The following is a 16,082-nucleotide window of genomic DNA, read 5'->3' as shown; positions in this document are numbered from 1 at the left end:
CGAACCCGGGACCCCTGGCGTCGTAGCGCGCTCTGCTGAGCACTCTGCTACGGAGGCTGGCAGCCCCATATTTAAACTTGCAGGGTAAAGTATATATGGTGATAATTTTTCTAATTTCTGTCATAGTATAACATATCGTCTTTGTGAGACGGCACGTTGTGGCTAAGTTAGCACTTGTATAGTCCTGTCCACTTTTCATTTGCGACTCAGCAATCTGTTTTATGGAACAAAATAATTATCCACAAAGCTTAGAGGTGTATTGTTGCGCACGTGTATTGTAAACCTCGAAAGACTTTAAAATTCCATTAGTTCCAAACTGTTATCACGCCATTCTGCTCATAAAGATTAGTATTATTTGTCCAAGTGACGACTTGTTTATAAATCTGAGACCGTTTTAGCACATACCCTACGGTATTGCAGTGAATTTAAGTATTTCTTCGAAATTTGTAGTTCTTCAAAACATAGTGCTATTTAGAAGTGTGATTACTCGAAAACGGTGCCTGATTGTGAATTCTTCAGATTGTTGTGTTCCTAAAGATGTAAGATATCCAGACAATCACCAATTTATCTACTCATCACCAAATTACGTACCCAGCGTCACGAAATGCCCAACAAAAGATATGCAGACAAATGCTAAGCGTATGGACACTATACAAGAATCGACATAATTGAGGATGCATAGTTTTTTTGTCACTGTCTCTTAGGGAGATTTCAGACCGAAGCGACACGCGACACATTCCGCTTGGGAACTGGCAAATGAGCAGCAACGTTTCACAATGCAGGTCGCACAAGTCTGCGTTCAATTGGTGAAATCCTCAAGTGACATGCCGCTCGTCGCTTGGGTGTGAATTCTCCCTTAGTGTCTGGATTTTCGTTATTATGAGCTATAGAGACGGGTTTAATGCTTCAGTAACCCAAGCGATGTGACATTTATTTTGCAGAAGTATTTTTATTCCGGTCTATTTTTTTAAAAAAAATAACACGAGTCTGCCTTCTGTACATAATTTTGATCATGGCATTGACCTTCTCAGACAAAGCGACATGCGGCAATATAGGCCAACGTATGGAATGGAAGGTGAAAAAAGACTGCATGTTCAATATGTTTGTTTTACCTAGAAAAAACATTCGCTCAAGGTGCGAGAGCATTTTTTCCTTATAGCACGGTTTACTATTCTACTTTCAGCAGATGTCCAGCACACGGACAGGGACAACAATTTTTGTCTTGCACGGCTGGGTGGACTCGAGTGTTTGAACTTTCGCATACCACCTGAGTTCCCTTTCAGGCTAATGTTGCTTGACCAGCCGCGGGAAATTGTGGAATACTGTTGGAATTCCATGGTTCTCCTATGGTGAAAGTTTCCGGAAATTCTAGAAGACCACTCTTGCTAGTGTCTGATTAGTTTAATTCAGGCGAAACCTCAAATTAGGAATGGTAGTGAGACGAGGCCATTTTTTTAAAATCGAGACGAGACTTCATACGCACGAAGTGGACATCAACAACATGTTGATAGGGCGTATGTTTAGTTTATCGTAATTACAAAGTTAATTCATTAGTAATTGCTTACATTCAGAATAAAATTTTGTGGCATGGAAACAAGACGTTAAAAAAGAAAGAAATAAGGGCAGGAGGAACCGTTTCCAGACACGAGGACCCTAAACTTCTCTCTCCCACCGACCTTTCTCCGCGGCGTGCTGGGGAAAGAGAGGTATGGCGTTGGATGGTCATAGGAGGAAGAGAAAACTTAGCATTACGCTTAAGGGAGTATTATTTTACTTGTTCTCTTGGGAATATTAAACTTCGATGGCATAGAAAAACATATGAACGGAAAGAGAACAGACTCAGGATTTTATTCGCGGTTGGAAAAGTCGAAATGTCCATTTGATTAGACTAAATTTGAAGTTGAAGTTGCCTCTCTATAAGGAATATGTGGGATCCCGTATTCATTATTTATGTTTCACAGATCGTATCTGGCTTAATAATCAACTTAAAAAACCGCTTCCATTTGCAACATGGGGAGAAATTCATGCTCTATTTTGCCATTGTCGTTTTTTTTACTAGCAGTTCGCATTTCGACATTATTGAAATAAATGCCAACTTGGTGCGATACTGTCCCTCGTAGCCATCTTAATGGCCTATATACTCTGACAACGCGTGCGGCGATACGCTGTATGTATTACTTGTATATTTACATACTTGCAAGAATTGTCCTCACAGACTGAAAACGAGAGACCTCGTCACACACTCTCCATACCACCGCTACTTCATTTCCCCAAATTATAAGCAGATGTTTTCTTGATGATTGAAAAAACCGCACTTGCGGGACGATGACAAGATGTTAATATGGTATTTTCCTGAGATGTTAATCGTCCTCTTAATATTTTTGCACTTCTTAGTAACGCACTAATAAACATGCTACGGTAACTAGAGAACATACATAGTTTCCCACGTTTTGATTGATTTATTTTGCCTCGCTTTTCTTTCACTTTTGGCTAATCGCGAATATGGAATAAGTGATATGATGAAATTGATGGACACTCACAAAAAATACACATGCCCAGACCGGGATTCGAACCGGGATTTCGTGATGTCGTAGCGCGCTCCGCTAACCACTGCGTAACGGAGGTCGGTTCCTATGCTTTGAATATGTATTTTTGTTCTTTACGTCGCTGTCCGCATAGGCCAATCGCGACGTTGAGGAATGACGATTAGATGAAATTGATGAAGGAAGAAGGAACTATCATGCTCAGACCAGAATTCTAACCCCAAACCTTCGACATATTGTTTATGTGAACTATGCTAAAACTCGGAACTTGTATTAATATTTGTAACTTGTTAAGGTTGGTAAAAATCGTGTTTCGTTTTCTTGGAAAATTTTGGACAGCAGTGCCACATGATCTAAGTTAAACGCAAAACAAAGACAAATGATCTGCGGCAGTTAAGCACTGACACAAGTTTTTCGACTTTCTCATGCACGCCAGCCCGTTTCCTTGAATAGCTTATTTTTGTCTAGCGTGTGTTCCTGCACCTTTCCATTCCCAGGCATCAGAACGCTGCCATGTGTACTGACAGATTCCTTTTGCACACTATAACTGATATGTAGGAGCAGAATTCGCAGGTGGAGAATCCGAGCGGACCAAATAAGTATAATGGACAGGCCTGCCTGACGTGCTAGTGCGGAAGCAGATGTAGATTCTCATGGAACAGTGATCTAGACTTTCAGAATCTTGGTTCTGCGCATGCGATCACCACACACGGAGAAAGTTGACCATTGATAACCATTTTTAGTTAAAAGGCAAGCAAGTTCTCTGGGGTTAGAATAATGTGTCAAGGATTCTATGTTCGAATCGCGAGGGATGCATGGTTGTTCCATTGTGTACGTTTCTTCATCAAGTCATCGACCATTCTCGTAGTCGCAATTAACCTAGAAATTCACGTAAAATAACAAAAAATATAATGCAAACCGTTAATGGACTTGCTTTTGGTACTTGGCACCTTATTTCTCAAAATTCCCACAAGTTGATGCAAGAATAGCCTTCTAGCGCTGTTCGAAGATGCGTTGAATTATTAAGAAATAATAGCAAAAAATACGTATTCATGATTAGGACTAGTACCGAGACGATTTTCATCAAAACCTTGAAATGAGAATAAAACAACCTCTGTAAAATCTATAGGAGACTAGAGTCCAAGACTATTAGTCTTATTCAGGATTTTGGTAATGGCTCGAGACTATGGTGGACGATTCTATAAATTTTTACCAAAATTTAATGTGGGACGACTATACATTTTTACCAAAATTTAATGTGTGACAAGTGATAGCAAGCGGTAATATACCTGATCATTTATAAATTGTTTACACTTTTGTGCAGTAAAATGTATCTCGTGATGAGAACCAGACAGATCTCACACACTGCCAAGTCCATAGAGGTTACCATCTCTTGATAATTACATAGTAGTATTTGCAGAAAATTATGTCAGTTATGAAAAAATGAACAGTATCATATTATAAGCATCGGTTAGTTAGGTTGCCTCCAATGGGTTACATGGTATATATTTGCTAACAGTAGTCTGTTCACGACAAATACAACACGTTTACCATCAGTCTTCAGACTTCCAGCAGGTACTGGAAGGCATTTAATTCTAGACGAGATTGTGAAGATCTGCTCCTCACGAATCCTGTCATGAAGACAAGGTGTAGAGCATGCCATTATATAATTAGGTTAAGTTCAATGAAATTGGCAATATACTGACTACCACGATTTCTTTGCCCTTCACCCTTACTGGTCAAACTTTGCAGTTAATTTGTGGCGAAAAGAGAGCGCGCGGTATAGTTTATCGAGTATTTCCTATCTGGCCTTTTTAGGAGGGCGTCGATTTAAATGAGTGCCATACATCGAACCTTTCATGAAAGGATCCCCCTTTCTATAATACTCTATAACAAGTACTGAAAATGTGCATCATTGTGGATTCACACAAGTGTACATGATGAATCGTGTTGCACAGTCTCTTTATAACTACATTGTATCTAAAGATGTCAGTTTGGCAGGCACGTGGGGGAAGATAAACCTCTGTAGTGTTTCAGTTGAAATCGTTCTCGAAATAATTTTTTATTTCATAGCAGAATCTAGAGTTATTTGCACACTATGTTGTACCCATCTTTAACCTTCACGTCACTACATTCTTTTGGAGCCATGTTTCCCTGGTTCTGGTTTAGTCAAAACCGTTCATATTTTTATTCGCGACATCTTTATTGCTATCTTCTCAGCATTATCACAGAGACAAGTATAATATAAGTATATTATTGATAATGTTAAATGATTCCCTCTAAAATGATGGTAATGTGCCAGGAGTTAAAAGCGATTCAACTCGACCAAGTAGTCTTGTTCTACGATTCCCCCCCTACTCCGAAGGAAACATTGTCGTGGAAGTCCTAGGACGTTCCCTGATAACCACCTGCCGACAATCCAAGACTTTGCATGGTCACTCATGCAGGCAAACGATAAGGAATTTCTATCGTAATAAGCATCTGCTTAATAAACACCTTCATCTGCCTGGAACGCTACTGTTATTGTTGGGATCATAGTACCGCGTTCGCTTGTAGGGCATGAGATACGCTTGAGCATTAAAACATAGTGGTCATTTTTGTGGATAAGATAAGCAGCAGCGTCAAATTAAGTGACACAGATGAATTACCTTTGTTTCCACGTCACATTACAAATCCAGTGGGTTAGGAAAGAAAGATTGATGCTGCCGCATTTCCGTACAGAATGCAGAAATGGAATGTTCTTCAATTTTTTAGACCCCAGTACTTTCGTTAGGGTGTTGATTAGGCTCAGGGAGGGGGTAACTTAGTTTTGTGCATATTACGATATTTCCTTATGCCTAATTTATTCCTTATGCATGTCCGAAACCTGAGGCAAAAACTGCGATTAATCCCACTTATTGTAGCACTGTAGGATATGTAGTGGATGCAGTTATGTACTAAAGGTATTGAAGAATCAGGAGGGCTGGGTTGAAACAACACTGCTGCATTGTTTCTATAGCTTTTTGAGCGTATTAATGAGAAATGTGTTTTTTACCCGTTTATGAAAAGTGGCAGAACTTTGTTTCATATATTTTAACTAGAATCCAAATTGTTGCTGCAAGAAATCCCTACTAAATTACATCACTGAAGAGCCAAATACCACGTATTGATAGTGGACGACAAAAGACAAACGTGACACCCAGCATGCCAGGTGGGAGATCGATAGGTCGCGGGTTCGAGTCAGCAAATGATCGATCTCTACGTATGCATATATTGGGTGTCCCAGTTAAAAGTAGCCTGGCTCAAAGAAATTTGTCTAACTGTTGATCGGAGCCGGGCTACTTTTAACCGGGACACCCTGTACAATACAGCGCATGCAAACTCAGCGAGCAAGTGCAGGGGTTGTCGACATCCAAGAGTTTCGGAATGGCTAACTGACATCATATCTACTTAATCAGACTGACATGCTGATACAAATGATAAGGTGAAGACTACACAAGTTTGAGAAGGTAAATTTCCTGGATGGTAAAAATGCATACACCACCTCCCTTAGGGAGTGGGCAAAATGCGGACGGGATGTACAGACAGAAAAACAGGTCTGTGTTGAATTGTATCACGATTTATATCAAACTATTCCTTCACCTGGTGTAGTTCTCGGGCTACCAGTAGTGAATGTGAATATCAGTCTTGACACATTACTGTGATGTAATAAGATTATTTTTTTAAAAGTACAAGTTTATGTGCTGTAATTAATTATCAGTAGAGAGAACATAATTGAGTGAACTGATAAAAAAATCACCAATTTAATATTAACGAAGACTGGAGAACTACTGCTGGTCACATGTTAACATAACAACTTTAGTTGTTGAAGCAGTTTTCAGTCACAGTTATGTTCTCAAAACCTTTTTATTAATTAAAGCTCTAATGCGACTTCTAAATCGATTCTTTTTTAATGGGAGAACTATGAAGGCATTATAAGTTTAGTAATCTTTAGTAACTTATTCCCCTTCCCACCATATCTGTGTAAAATGCATTATTTGTTAGTTTCTGTGTACAGCATAGATATGGTTTATCCATCGTAGAAAATCTTTGGAAAACTGAATTTGCTCTGATTTGATGCTTTCGTTGTTTCTCTAGTGTGGATCCTTGATTGGTCATTGGGTGTATTCGTGAACTCAGTCCTTTGCATGATAGCAGGAGGTCAGTGGTAATATGGAGAAGACGAAGGACGAGAACGTTCCTAATCCTGCTCCTCCGAGACAATTCCCTCCGATGTCACCGTTCCCAGGTTCCCTACAGGACATGCGGGACTTGGATAGGCATAGAGGGAAAAGGTGACAGTTTATCTTAGCTTTGTAGTTGTAGATTTCTTGGAGTGGTATTTGGTGCCGTTTGTTCTTAACAGGTCAGAAGAGGTCACAGTTTGGTGTAATGCTGATGAAAGTTTCGTTGTACCGTTCGAGAACATCGGAAGATAGAAGGATTGACACCGATACTCCGTTGAAAACTTAGTAATAGACAGCATGTTCGCCCGACCTTAACCCAAATTTGTGTAGAATCATCTTCCGAACCATTCGGTCGTCAGTTGTGTACGTGATAAAGTTACGTACAATCAGCGGCAAAGAATAACATTTCACTGATACCAGAGCCTGCTTATTGGCATTTTGTTTCAATTCTTAAACTTCACATTACGAAAAATGGGGTGACTGAACATGGCAATTAACATTTTGACCACTATTATCTTTACAGCCGACTCGACAGGATGGTTCTTTCAGCGGATTCGTATTGTGTCTGACGCTTAAATTGGAGAAAGCTCTTCAATCAGGACCAAGTGATATCTCGGAGATAAAGGCAAGATACTGGGCTTACCTAGAGCCACTTTGGTGCCAAGTGCCTTAAGTTTCCTAGACTCTGAAGATTTCGGGCTCGAGTTGCGGCATGGTGGTTTCTTTGTGAGTGCCACTTTTGGCTAATTGCGACGATGAGGATGAATGCTCATTCGGCGAAATTGATGAAGGGATACCTAGAAAGAAAAACTCGCGCCCGGAGTCGAACCCGGAACCTTCGATTACGAGAAATACGTGAATTACTTAATCTCTTAATAAGTAAACATTAACTACACACAATCAAAGGCAACGTTTAAGTCTAATTTTAGGCTCCAATAGAATGTAATCGGGACTAGGCCTACAGTTAGAAGTGGGATCCCGGACCCTTTGATTGCAAGTTGGCATCGTTAGTCTGTACGCTGCATAAAACCAATATTGCACTTTCATAGACGGGAAATTTACTCGTCTCGACGCAGCATTCGCGTGTCTTTGTTAAGCGGTACGAAATTCATGGAGATTCCGCAAACAACCCAGGTAGGCGTAAATATATGTCCAGATGGTGAGAGGCATAAAGTTAAGACCACTAAAAGTGAAATAGTGTTATTTCTACAATGCCTCTGGCTACAAAGACGTTCTTTAGAGATTCAAAATAATGTGAATCTTGTGCTTGAAAACATGTAGTGCTATGAATCTGATTTCGGTACTTCCTTCTCCTTCCTTAAGAATTAATTGACGTCGTTTTCATACCGGTTCCTGATGGCCAAGATTGAGGTTGAAGAATGAAGAGGCTCTAATAACTTGCGGTTTTCGGTAAATGTGGTATGAGGTTGTTCGCCTTGATGGGCTGATAAGAGTAGTGGACTAAAAACCCTACCTCAAGCTGACCAATTAACGTTCTAGGTAATATTTTGCAAACGAGCCTCATACGGGTTCGGGCGTGTAGAGATGTAATGTAGGCTAGTAAAACACAAGTGATATTTTAATAAAATTTTGTTCGTTTCATTGCATGTAGAAAGTACCTATTATTGGTAATTGTAAGTTGTGGCTATCAATATTGCCAATACAGGACATTCACTGAACGAGAATGTCAAAACTAGCTTTTATACACTACGTACAGACTTTTACATGGCCATAAGATACTGGAATTCAAAATATTCCTGCAAGAACAGATAACTCTATCAAAAGCATTGTTATAAATAGGCAAGAAACCTGTATCTAGGTACGGTATGAATTTTTTTAAAAAATGTAACCTGCAACTTGAAAGGAATGAACGTCGAACACAGATGTATAGATTTTTGTTTTGAAAATTACTCAGCCTATAATAAGAAATTTCTGTGAATTTGAGGTACTTGGGATGAACCAAAATTAAGGTTCCCTGTTATATCCAAACTTGTATGGACAAATTCTGTTAAATTTCGACTGATGTGTGAAAATAGAGACTTAACGACTACTTCATATTTTGGCACAGACTTCAATCTACAGGCTGCCGCCGAAAAAACTGACGTACTGTATCTATCCAGTATGTAGAGGATATCAAGCTGTTATGAATTCAGGGGATGGCGCGAAGATATCAGTAACCTGGCTGAGCATTCAGGACACTTGCTGAATGTGCACTGTATATTCCCGTTTCCAGTGATTGATGTATGAAACATGGTTCATATTCCATCAAACGAGGGTCCTTGCACAAGGGGCAGTACATTAACGCATTCCTTAAGATTTGGACAATTTTCATGCAAACAGTCATGCCTCCAGAGCAGCCATCCCTTCTAATATCATGAACTAGAAATTGTGTTTACGAGTAGAGGGCGAGATGCTCTGTTCTCTCACGTGCACGGTCCATTGTAAAGGCAAGCAGGTCGGCACGCTAATGCAACAGCCATATCCCACAATTTAACTGGTAGAATCTTCCACGAACCGAACAGTACCAGCCGTGGCATTGCATCCTGGACGAGATTTCTGGGAAACCTGGAGTCTTGGAGTCTGCGTCTCTTTTCACTGTCTCCTTTACCATCAAGCGGGCATAACATTTTCTTATTCTTTGAACGGCAGTTCTACGAAATGCGTTTCTTCTCCGTAACGTCAGGCTTTCTGCTCCTTAGACAACTGGCGATTATAGTTGTTGCTCTCGAGATTTCAAGGAAAGCTCTGAGCGTAGAGTGACCGCACGGGATAGTATTGCAGAATCCACGCCCAGTCAAATGCAGCTTTTATGGATAAAACTCGAAACACCACACAATCGGCACTTAACGAAATCGGCCACCGAGCCGGATACGATCGTTGGATTTTATTTTTTGAATTTAGCGTCGCTTTTCTGCCTAATTGGACTAATCGTGACGATGAGGATGGTGAAATGATGAAATTGACCGAGGGACACTCGCAAAGAACAGTCATGCCTAGATCGGGATCGGGAACACCTGGCGTCGTAGCACTCCACAGGCACGATCGTTTGGTGATCTGGTGTTGGGTCTTATTTGAAGGAACAAGATTCACTCTTTCAAATTTTAAATGATCAATATATCGTATTACTTACTGTTTTTTTTGGTTTTCTCGCTTATAATATTTCGATGTTTCGGTCGTCAGCTGAGTACAGGGGTGGAAAATAGTAATGCCATTAAAAGTCAGTTCTTTCATCCTGGCAGTAATAATTTTTCAAAAAATTAAATGTAAGTTCCATTTTTAAAATGCTCATTTATTGATAGATTGTAATCAAATTGGGCAGGAATTAGTTTTTGTATTTAGTCATTTATGTCAGTAATATTGACCCTTTGTATAGTTACCACCCCTGCGAATGTGAACATGGGCGCACTTAACACCTAACTCAGTAATGCGTGACTAATTGGGGTTTTATCTGCAGTCCACTTGGAATCGATCCGGTCGAACTATGTTTTTACAAGCCAACCCGCTGGAACTGTTTAAAGATAGTTTGTGCATTTTTGTATGGATGATCTCTTGTGGAAATTTCACGACAGTGACCCTGCATAAACTTGCTGTGAGGCTCATCCATCCTCTAGTTAATGGGCTCCAGGGGTCAACTCTTCAAGCGAGAGACTGCCGGAGCGACCCTACCTCCACATCTACACCCCTTCGTGGCACGGTGCAATGCGAAGGGAAGAACTTTTTTCATTCTCTTGGTCTTTGTCATAATCAGACTAATATCCGTATTAAAACCTAGCGTCAAGTCTGAAATATATCAAATTTCAGGTCGAACTCACAATTTTGACACCTACGGACGCCAATGGAATCGCGACGAGGAGGATGATGGATGGTGACTTTGTGCATAATTTAGGCGGTATTTTACACTCTTCATATTGTTGGCAATATCCAGAATTTTCTTGCACCGAGGCGAAATGGGGAAAAAAATTATCCAATAGTGTACACAGTACGAGCGGAGGATTGTAACTACTGACACTAAAATTCTTTCCAAATCTGCATTTACACGAACCCTGCTTATTCATTTTTTATTACAGTAATGTTGTACCGGTTATAAGAAGTTAGAAAGAGCTTTCCACTGTCTTCTCATTGCGGTGCACGAATGCATCTAACATCATTTCCTCAATCCTTTAGTCGTCGCTCTTTAGAGGTCAGCGTGTGCCTTGTTGTACTTGTTACCGGAGGGAGATGAGTCCACGATTCGTGTGATTCGACAGAGTAGGCATTATTACTGTCATAAATCCTCTGGGTACCAATTGAAGCAAGTGAGTAGCGGAAGAGTCATTGTAAAAGCATGAACAAAGGCGAATTTCAACTTTTTTTTTTCCGTACACACTGCTCCTTCTGGAAAATATTCTTCCAGCACGAAATTGCTTGCCGATAAATCACTTGAGATGGGTAGCCATAAATATCCGGCATTGACTCGAGCCGAAAGCCATAACAACAATAAAAAAAATCACTTTAGGAAGTCATAGTTTCGAATGTGATTTGTTGCTTCATTTTGCAAGTTTTTTCTACTTTGAAATTTGTGGATGCAGTGAGAACAGAACTTTCTTGCCCTTAGAGCACCAAGGAAAAAGCAAAACAACATTGCAAGAGTACCATTCTCGCAAACAGTATAATTCCAGTGCTTCACACCCTCCATGATCTTCTTGGAAAACACTCAAATGTTAACCTCTCTGCTATGTAGTACTCCTCGGAAACTTCATTCTTGAGGGCCAACGAGACTGTGGGGCCTAGAAATACAGCCAGGACAATCCCGGGTCAGAAGTTGCAGACGTATTCCTGTAGATATCGATAAAGGAACTTTTTTCTTTTAAAATACTTTCAGCCGTCAACGATTCCTTCCCAACTTATACCAAGATGGGGGACCTGGAAAATAAGTGGCTTGGGGCTATGTTTTCGGCGTTTGGCACACGTTGTGCCTCAATTTCATAATTCACTGTAGAAAGCCGATGGAAAATTTGTGCAGAATCGACAACATCGGGATTCGAATTATTGACACTTGTCACTTTACGCTTAGATAAGATTGGGAGGAAGATGGAGTATATTTCTTGATGTCCAGAATTGTACAATAATCATGCTTCACACCCACCAAACTTAATCACCTTGTTGCACCTCCAGATTGTTCAACGCTCCGCAAATAGTGCCGTGCAACAAATGTTGCCTTTAATAACTTTACTTTCTAAATATTTCTTACTTTACTATTCAGAACACTAAATAAAGTAGTGATTTATTCTTGACACACATCTGCTGCCAATCTTTCCAGTAAACTGCTTAAAATGAAATTCATGAACGATAAATGCAATTTTCATATCCCCGTCGAACTTATTCAAAGTTGGACTTCATTTGAGTGTGCTTGTAATGGTAGCGAGACGAAACCATGCTAATCTCATTCTTGGCTTCTTCTGAGCCCCCCCCCCCCTCCCGTTTTGCTATAACTGAATAAGACCCATAGTAGAGCAATTTTGATTTAACTGAGATTTCATATACCTTGCTAAAGTCTCGGGCAAGATGAGGTTTTCGGATAGTAAGCCTCTGTCGTGTATCGCTTTACAGACTTCTATCATTCTCGGTCTTGGCACCATCAATTTTCACAAGAACGCTGAAATGTTGATGAGTGTATCTGCACCTTTTTCACTCCTTTGTCTTTTTTGTTTATTTAACTATACATACCTCGAGTTATATAGTTTATATAACTATTATGACTGTCAAGCGGTAGATCGTGTTAGATTCCTGTAGCGAGTAATCTCTTATGGGAATTTTCCGATAATGTTCCGGTACAAAGCGGCTCTCGAACTCGCCCTGCCCTCTAATCAGTGGGTGCCTGGGAGGGTAAAAGCTCTTGGAGCGTGATGCTTATCATATCACACCCACAATGACAGAGGTCGAGAATGAGTGAACACCTACAGGTAATGTTGGTGCATCATCGAGCGGTGAAACTATTTTGTATCAACAGTCACGTTTTATTACGACAGTGCGGTATTGAAGGTTTGCACTCTTGTATTGAGAAGCGTTAAATGATAGCGCCAATCGGGGAAGCTGTTCTCGAACCAACCTGAATTTTGTACGTTCATCTCAACCTTCGTGAGAGTTTCTCTTCAATGCAGCAAAACAGTGAACTAAAGGGGGGAAGGAGAGAATTCTCGTCCTTTAACTCTTAACCTCCATCTTCCCATCTTTTCTTTTTCTGTTGGGGGAACGTGCTGAGAACACCGGTGGTCCTGGATTTACCGAATGTCTTTTTTTTCCTCATTCCTCCTTTGTCACGGTGATTCCTTCTGGTCCAGAAGCACAGCATCATTTCTTCTCCGTGACGCCACGTGCAGCCTCGCAGCTCCAAGAACCCTGGTGAACAATGCGCTTCGGGATCGACAACCATTTCCCGTCATTGCCGATCGCAGTATGCTAAAGCAGTGTTCCCAACTTTCAAAACATTCGCTCACCTGATTTCAGGACGTTCGTTTCTTCGTCGGTGGAATAGATTCAAAGGAGCATCTATTTCTTCATTGATGTCATAATCGCAGAACGATGAGTACCATGGCACGTACTCATCTTTTCCACTGACATCATATTTCGTAACTCTTGAAACAGGCGCACGTGAAATTTGTCGGAACGTTGAGCATCAAAAAGGTTTAGTCATTACAAGGAAAGTGCAGTTTTTTATCGGTTCAGCCATAATAACTTCCCCAGTGCGTTTTAATGTTAATTGATTTCTACATAGGTGTAGAACATCAGTATATGTTCAAAATTTCCTTAGTAACGATACATTATATCGTTCATCACAGCACACAAAGGCATTGCTGAAAACCGCCATTATTTGAGTTCCTCGATTTTGTGGTGTGGCCGACAATTATTTCCACATTTGCCCTGTTCCTTACATTTTCAAGCACTGTTTAGTCTAAATTTCTGGAGCTTGGAAAACGAAACTTGTAGGACTGTTAGAACATTACTTGCACTACAATTTCGGAATAGAATTTGAAATCTGACGATCGATTTTGGAGAGCAAAGGGGCAACGCATGTACCGTAATCTGAAGCTCTGGATCATGGTAGTTTATAACGTCTTTGAGGGCTGGACTGGTATTGAATTTGAAGGAAATCGGTTGAAATGTTTTCAAAAGAATGGATTTTTTGACGTACCACGTGTCTACAAGACTACCACCTTACAAGGCACGTGGCTTAACTATATTTTGTACGGCCAGGGGAAAATTGACGTTGGTTAAAACACAGTAAAATTTCTGTATTTTGTATTCCTTCTGTGCAGGCTGATGGTGAAATCAAGCGGTAATGTACGATAGAACTCTGTTTTTCATCATAAATTGTAAGTTGTAAGAGTTACAGATTTTTCCCAATACAGTGGCGATTTTCTCTTCATTGTACGTTGTGACCACTTCAATTGATTATACTGGGAGAAAAAAATGTTAGAACAAACTATAACTGATATAACGGAATAGAGAAAGTGCATATCCATCTCGATGGGCAAGTATGTTCAATAAAGTTTAACTTCTTCCTTTCTCGTAACAGTAAACACCAACTCAGAACGGCCAACAAGAAACAGACAGAAAAAGTGAATCTGGTTACGGTTCACATTCATTCTAACTTCATTTGTGTGACACTCTTACCTATTCTAACAATCTGTATTGAAGTGATGATAGTCTTAGCGAGGTTCTTTGTGGGCCAAACTGTTCACAATGAAGAACATACATTGAATGTTCCGAGGTCTTGCTTTGTCGAACCTGTAATCTCTTGGCACACATTACAGAATTTCTCCCGCTGTCTCGAATTATAAGAACATTTGTACTGTTTGTTAGGTAATGAACGTACTTTCATCACATTTTCCCCTGTATTTTTGAGAGATGACATTTGAGTGTTGTGTGAAAAATTGTGCATTCTTTCATGAAATGAACATAAGTCGGACGCCATAGGGATTAGTGCACTGTCCGAGAAAAAAGAGCTATCGTCGATTTTCAACAACCACTTATTTGTAGTCTTATCATCGAGAGTGTATTCACTGCACAAATATGTAATTTACATGTATTGGGACTAAAGAATGGCAGATTAGAATGCCGAAAAGCATTGACATGATAAAACCATGCTATCAGGCCTCCTTCGTAGTCAAATGGTTCAAAAGGGATATTGAATGGAATTGCAAACAGAGATAAATATATTTCTTTAAACGCATTTGCATATGAGGACAACAGCGGGCTACTCGAGGAAAGTAACGGAACAAAGTCCAGAAAGCGAGAAAAGAGCGACCATGATCAGAATGAAAAAGCCACATGGCAGACTGTACTCCTCAAACGGGTGTTGAGCGCCTCCCTGATGGCGTAGTGGTAACGTCGTCTCCTAGTAGTCAAGGGATCCTGGGTTCGATGCCCATAGGAGGCACATAGCGGTTCGGATCCCACTTTACACTGCGAGTCCAATCTCTGTTAGTCTATCTGTGCATAAAGTCGACTTAAACTTCAAAGGGCTGTTGCGCCACGCACGGAGTATATTTAAGTAGTGTTAGAAATCGTGGTACCAGTTTTAACTTCTCCGCATCAAGTGCTTAAGATCTAAGAAGCAATTGTGTTGATGTGTGAAGAATTCCTGCTTTGACTTAGGAGCAGGAGTTGAATAGACAGACTTTCATTTGTAACCTGATTATGATTAAGAAAGATTAGGCAACAGAAATAAATTACTACAAGGCACATACTTGGCGTAATGAAAACGTCATATTGTGCACAGGAGATAGGCCAAAGGGAGGATGGAAAATAATGAAACTGTTGGCCTAATTTGTCCGATGTCGGCGTTAGCTTTCTTTTAGATCCCTAATTTTGACAGCTAATCGGGCACACCGTATTAATACATTCACAACATGAATCTTATTTCACATTCTCTAAGCGAAGAATCGCTTTGTTTTAAAAGCAACAAACATACTTTTCTTCACATGCAATGCGGCTGTTAGCAGTGGATTAAATTACTTGGAGCCATCATTATTGTTACGTTGGATGGCTAACCCACATAGACGATGAAAGAAAATGTCCGCCGCCGTTGCAAACTTCATTATTATGAAACTCGGTAAGGGTAGCAGCTCTCATTAAAATTTATCGCTATTTGCTAATAAGTGGAGGACTGACAGAAGTTAATTATGGAACTCCTTCTTATACTCAACGAGTGTTACCTTGAGGACAGAAGCGCGTTGAGGCTTGCCTCAATCAATGATGCAGAGGCAATGGCATGTGGCTAATTGCAAAGCTTCCAAGGCTTAGAGCAGAAAGGGATAGGAAAGGGAAACAGTGTTTCTTCCTCCTTCGTCAT

The 16,082-nt window shown here is 40.3% G+C and overlaps 1 protein-coding gene across 2 annotated transcripts in view; it reads left to right on the top strand.

Moving 5' to 3' along the window:
* Jupiter (microtubule-associated protein Jupiter) overlaps positions 1-16,082 on the top strand; it is a 192,043-nt gene that overhangs the window by 19,667 nt on the left and 156,294 nt on the right. The window contains exon 2 of one of the 2 annotated variants that reach the window (XM_083119172.1): positions 6,660-6,856. The exons of the other annotated variant lie outside the window; for it this stretch is intronic. Within the exon in view, the coding sequence (XP_082975298.1) occupies positions 6,735-6,856 (122 nt within the window). The 5' untranslated portion in view covers positions 6,660-6,734. The remainder of the gene's footprint in view (positions 1-6,659; positions 6,857-16,082) is intronic. 2 annotated transcript variants of the gene reach the window in all.

This window comes from Lepisma saccharinum, chromosome 3 (assembly GCF_977018435.1).
Source record: "Lepisma saccharinum chromosome 3, izLepSacc3.1, whole genome shotgun sequence".
In the NCBI taxonomy this organism is placed as follows: Eukaryota; Metazoa; Arthropoda; class Insecta; order Zygentoma; family Lepismatidae; genus Lepisma; species Lepisma saccharinum.
Note: the sequence above shows the minus strand (reverse complement) of the source record. Positions and strands in the feature narration are given on the sequence as shown.